The sequence below is a fragment of the Colobus angolensis genome, unplaced genomic scaffold, assembly GCF_000951035.1.
Source record: "Colobus angolensis palliatus isolate OR3802 unplaced genomic scaffold, Cang.pa_1.0 Scaffold4, whole genome shotgun sequence".
In the NCBI taxonomy this organism is placed as follows: domain Eukaryota; kingdom Metazoa; phylum Chordata; class Mammalia; order Primates; family Cercopithecidae; genus Colobus; species Colobus angolensis.
This window is the reverse complement of record NW_012117376.1, coordinates 7779147-7785099: the sequence shown is the minus strand read 5'-3', so window position 1 is coordinate 7785099 and position 5953 is coordinate 7779147. Positions and strand designations below refer to the sequence as shown.

The 5953-nt window shown below is 46.9% G+C and overlaps 1 protein-coding gene across 1 annotated transcript in view; it reads right to left on the bottom strand.

The window, feature by feature from the left end:
• YARS (tyrosyl-tRNA synthetase) overlaps positions 1-5953 on the bottom strand; it is a 52849-nt gene that overhangs the window by 2058 nt on the left and 44838 nt on the right. Inside the window, exons 9-12 of the mRNA XM_011955404.1 lie at positions 4589-4724; positions 3230-3327; positions 2156-2349; positions 1460-1601 (exon numbers count right to left, since the gene is read on the bottom strand). Coding sequence (XP_011810794.1) covers positions 1460-1601; positions 2156-2349; positions 3230-3327; positions 4589-4724 — 570 coding nt within the window. The remainder of the gene's footprint in view (positions 1-1459; positions 1602-2155; positions 2350-3229; positions 3328-4588; positions 4725-5953) is intronic.

Sequence of the window (5953 nt, the reverse complement as noted above, 5' to 3'; positions counted from 1 at the left end):
AAAAAAATAAAATAAAATAAAATAAAATAAAATAAAATAAAAATCATGGCCAGGTACAGAAGCTCATGCCTATAATTCCAGTGCTTTGCAAGGCTGAGGCGGGAGAATCACTTGAGTCCAGGAGGTTTACAGGCTTGAGGTTACAGGGAACTATGATGGTACCACTGTAATCCAGCTTGGGTGAGAGTGAGACCCTGTTTCTAATTAATAAACAGCATTTAGTATAACAAACTGTAAACGTATTATCACTCCAAGCCATAGCAAAAGACCAGAAGGAAATAATCACTAATGACATTCTTTAGTATCTCTAGGTGGCAGGACTAGGATATTGTGGTTTTTCTGTTTGTTTTTCTCCTATATTTGAGATGTTTTCTACCATGAAAATTTATTTTATAGCCAGAAAAAAGAGATTCACAAAGTCAGCCTAGAAAACCAGGAAAGGAGGGAGTAGGCAAAGCAAATGGCCTCGTGCAAGAGGATGGAGAGTAGAAACGACTCTCAGTGTCCTCCAGAAGCACTTACCTATCTCACTGAAGAAACACAGTATGAACTAGAAAGAGTCACCCATAAGTGTTAGTTCCATGAGGAGAGTCAACTCCTACTGCTTTATTCACTGAGGTAGGCCAAGCACCCAGAATACTGCCTGACACCTACATTATGGACTTGGTATTCGTTAAATGAATGAATGAATTCAAGGATCACTGGGGCAGGCCAGACCTTCATTGTCCAGAAGGCAAGGAGACAACGGGTGCTCTAAACTCAACGTGGGCAAGAGGGACCCTGGGAAGGTTGTCATCCTGGTCTTATCATTTCTTTTCTTTTTTTTTTTTTTTGAGACGGAGTTTCGCTCTTGTTGCCCAGGCTGGAGTGCAATGGCACGATCTTGGCTCATTGCAACCTCCGCCTCCCAGGTTCAAGCAATTCTCCTGCCTCGGCCTCTGGAGTAGCTGGGATTACAGGCGCCCACCACCATGCCTGGCTAATTTTTTGTATTTTTAGTAGAGACAGGGTTTCACCACGTTGGCCAGGCTGGTCTTGAATTCCTGACCTCAGGTGATCTGCCTGCCTTGGCCTTCCAACGAGCTGGGATTACAGGAGTGAGCCACCGCACCTGGCCCTGCCCTCATTATTTCTGGTGACCCTATGTGGCCTTGTCAGGTAACCTGCCAGGTAAAATGGGGATAATCTCCTATCACAGACTGAAGATCAAATGAAGAAATGTCTGAAGTCCCTCACACAGGGCCTCAAATGATCTGTCGGGGATGTAATGCAAGGTCCTAAGACCCCCATGCTCCTCAGGCACCTTGAATTCAGAAAGATCTGGAAAGGAGGAGGAAGAGACAGACTCAAATGCAGGAAGTCCCAACAGAGAGGGGCAGCTATGGCTTCAGTAACAGGACAGTCTGGAGACACAGTCCAGGCAGCCCAGCCAAGAAGGAGAACAATTACAGCTTTTTACCTGCAACTTCTCGAAGACTTTCTTCTTGGGCTTGAGCTCCTCATCTGGTTGGCCCTTTTCATAGCCCTTCACAAACACACGCTCACCAGGAGCAGAGCCTGCCGGAGGGTCCAGAGGTTCAACCTGGCGGTTTATCCCTTCTCTGGGAAGACACACAGGACAAGGGAAGGGTGAGGTTATGGATGGGTTCCAGTGACTGTGGAGGCCAAAGCAATCTGGGCCTTTACACAGGGGCCCTGATGGGATTTAGGGCATCCTCAGTACCAGAGCCCCAAGAGGTCACATCTCTGCACATCACCAGGGTTAGATTAACTCAGGCTATACCAAAATCGTGTGTCAGGAGAGATACCAAAATCTGTGTTTCTAGGGGAGGAAGTATAAAATAACATAGGAAGGACTTTATAGACATCAAAACTGGGGTTTGAATCCCTGCACCACTCCTTACTAGTAGTAAGACTTGGACATGTACTGGTTTGAGCCCTCCATTTCTATTTTAACAAAATTAACTGTAGGTAAAATGCTTCATTCACAGTACTTGTACAGTAAGTCCTTCATGCATCAACTTTTGGCATCAGCAAGGAAGAGGCACGTGTTCTCACAGCTTCCACCTGGTGTGTGGAAGGACATCATCTGGGTTGATTCCCCACTCTTCCTGGCCTCCCCAGGTCCTGTGCCCCACCCCAAGTCCTCACTCACGTAGAAGCACACAGAAGCATGCCTTGGGACTCGACTCCTCTCATCTTCTGGGGTTTCAGGTTGCACAGCACCACTACCAGCCTGTCCTGCAGTTCCTCTTTGGGCACGAACTGTACCAGGCCGCTCACCACAGTCCGTGGTTCAGCTTCCCCCACGTCAATCTTCTCTACATACAGGCTGTCTGCATCTGGGTGCTGCCAGGGAGAGACGTCAGGAGGAAGAGCATCATTATCCATTAGAAAAGCAGCCTGGTGAACTCCTGGATTCCAGAAAGGAGCACCCACTCCTTACAGAGGCCCTGGAAGGACCCCCTAGAGCTAACTGTCTTTCTGGGTCCCAGACAGCAGACAGGAGAATGGGCTCTGAAGGTATATTGTGCTGTCAACTGAGGCCAGATTTGAGTAAAATGGACCTAGATGCTCGTGTTAAGAGGTGGAAGGATCTCTAATAGAGATTAAACAACCCAGACTGTCTAGATGGCTACCATTATGGTGCATGTGCTGCACCAGACAGGTCCTAGGTGGGCTGGGAGATGGGAGGGGGACAATTGCTGGCCTTGCCATCTGATGCAGGGGCACCAGAATTGATCTCAGGGTGGTTTTGGTGGTTGGGGTACACAGTGAGAAGCAAATCAATGCTGAAGGGAAAAAAAGCCCAGAACAATGGTCCCAGGCCACTGGGTGCATAACCTTCTGTCTCTGGGAAAAAGGAAGTCTTCTTCCCTCTACCACTTTCTGAAGGGGGCAAAGTGGCCCATCCAAGATAAGGCCTGTAGCTAGTCCAGGCAAGCTGATGGGGATCAGGTGAGTCCATCAGACCAGATTTAACAGATAAACAAGTTCCCACTGACTAACATCCGTCCCCCATGCCGAGTTCCTGGCTGTGTTTGGTTGCGTAATGTCCACAGGCGACAATCGCAACAGAAAGCCTGATGCCTGGAATTAGACACCTGCACTCTGACTTGCAATATGACCTCAGGATGTTACTTCCCATCTCCAGGCCACGTTTCCTCCAGATGGAAACAGACAAACCTGACCCCATCTGCCTCTCTGAGATGTGGTGAAAAATGAGTACCTTCTCCACAGTGATGATTTTCCCCACACGGATATCCAGCCGGGATGGGATGACCTCCTCTGGTTCTGAATTCTTGGCAGGGCCTTTGGCAATTGGCTCTAGGAATGAGAAGAACCCCATGAGGTAGAATTCTTCCCTGTGGCAGATCAGCTGCTGATCCCACCACGTGAAGACACTGATATTAGGTAAGATTTAGCGTAGAATCCCCAGAGTCTAAATACTGAGTTATAACTTCTTTAATACTGGGTTGGCAACCTTTCAGGCATGACAAACCTGATCTTCATCTGTTCTCTCCCTCAATTATTAGACTAGAGGGGAGGGAGCAGTAGTGGCTTTGCCTCCTGTAGGTATTTCCATTCATGCATTCCATATAGAATTTGCTGAGTCTTGGCCAAGTGTGGTGGCTGACACTTGTAATTCTAGCACTTTGGGAGGCCAAGGCAGGAGGGTTGCTTAAGCCCAGGAGTTCAAGACCAGCCTGGGCAACAGAGCCAGACCGTCTCTTTTTGAAAAATTTAAAAAAAAAAAATTTTGCTCAGTTACTTAGTTTTTTTCCAGAAGGGTCGCACAAAGCTATCAATGCCAGTATCTCAGCATTATGCATAAGTGGATGGCCAACTAACAGCTAGGCCCATGCACATAGAAGGAAACTGGGAGAATCTAAAGATAAGCTTCTCTAAGCTCTGCAGGCTCTGCCCAACAGCTGTATAAGAGACTGTCTATACCCTATATACCAGTTGGGTATAATAGGTCTAACCTAATCTCTAACATTTTTCCTTTTTTGAGACATAGAGTCTCACTCTGTTGCCCAGGCTGGAGTGCAGTGGTGTGATCATGGTTCACTGCAGTCTCAACTTCCCCATGCTCAGGTGATCCTCTCACCTCAGCCTCCCAAGTAGCTGGGACTACAGGTATGTGCTACTATGCCCGGCTAATTTTTTTTTTTTTTTTGCGGGGGGGTAGAGACTGGGTTTTGATCTCTAACTTTTGGGCTCAAGTGATCCACCTGCCTCAGCCTTCCAAAGTGTTAAGATTACAGGTGTGAGCAACTGTGTTTGGCCCCAGTCACTATCTTTAATGAAGAGGCAGATTTAGCAAACAGACTAGAAGAACCAAAGTATACATCTTACACCAGCAGCTCTCAGCAATGCTGGTACAAAAGGATGTGATCATTTCCTGGTGTTCACCAAACCCAAATCAAAATGACTCAAGTTCCATTCTAGGAGCCAGTAGGATGTGACATTCCTGCACTCAGACCCCCTGGGTTGTTGTGCCCTCAATTGAAGACAGGCATTCTTCCAAGGCTCATTGACAAGCTCTCTCTCCTGATGACATCAGCCCCTTTCCGGCTGGCCTTACTCTGCTTCGAGGGATCTGGGTAGGCAGCGCTGGCCAGTTTCTTCAGGGCAGGGGTATTAAACTTTTCCCGGATTGGATCCAGCAACTTGTTCAGCGCGACTTCAACAGAATTCTTCAGGTCTCCAGGATGTACAACCTGCAGAATCAAACAAGACCTAGTGAGATAAGGTCTAGAACAGGGCACAGGACATCTGAATCCAAGAAAGTAGGATCAAGGGAGTTTTTCCCAACAGTCTTATTTGATCCTTGTGATAATCTTGTGAGGCAGGTAGAAGAGAGAAGGGAAAACACATTCAGAAAGACTAACGTGTCCGAAATCCAAGTCTTTTGATTCTGAAATCTATACTAACTTGAGGGTGTTTAGGAGCTGAATGTATTTGTTAGTCTAATTCTTCTAGTCCCTCCATTTATGCTTAGAGTAGGGTCACAGACCAAGTGGTATTTGCAAGCAGAGAAACATTCACATAGGTAATCCAGGCCTAAAGATAACCTGAGGGAGAGAGCTGAGTAAGAATAAAGAGGAAGGGCTTTGGAGTTCGACAGACCCAGATTAGATTCCCAGCTAGCTGTGTGTGACTCCAAACTAGGCACATAACCCCTCTAAGCTCTGGCTGATTCTTTTTTTCTTTTCTTTTTGTAGAGACAGGATCTTGCTGTTACCCAGGCTGGTCCTGAACTCCTGGGTTCAGGCAATCTGTCTGCCTCTGCCTCCCAAAGTGCTGGGATTACAGGCATGAGCCAATGCACCCGGCCAGTGTTGGCTTTGTTACTTACAAAGTGAGGCTAATAATAGCTATATGTCACAGGATGGGGATGAGGGTTAAATCACTGAATGTGGGTGAAAATGATGACACTGCTGGTACATGGTAGTAGTTCAGTAATTCCATTTTGTTCCTTGTGTCCTGTGACTGCCCTTTTTTTGAGTCTCGCTCCGTTGCACAGGCTGGGGTGCAAGTGGCGCAATTTCAACTCACTGCAACCTCCACCTCCTGGGTTCAAGCGATTCTCCTGCCTCAGCCTCCTGAGTAGCTGACACTACAGTCGCATGCAGCCACGCCCAGCTAATTTTTTGTATTTTAGTACAGACAGGGTTTCACCGTGTTGCCCAGACTGGTCTTGAACTCCTGACCTCGTGATCCACCTGCTTCAGCCTCCCAAAGTGCTGGGATTACAGGTGTGAGCCACCATGCCCGGCTGATTGCCTTTTTTATATCTCAAATCTGGTCTGAAAGAATCTTCTAGATATTCTGAGGGAACATCCCTTAGGAATGAACACTTTTAATACAACAATGCAAACATTTTTGTTTCTGATGCTACTTCTTCATTTCCTTGGGAATTTTTTTTTTTTTTTTTTTTTTGAGACGG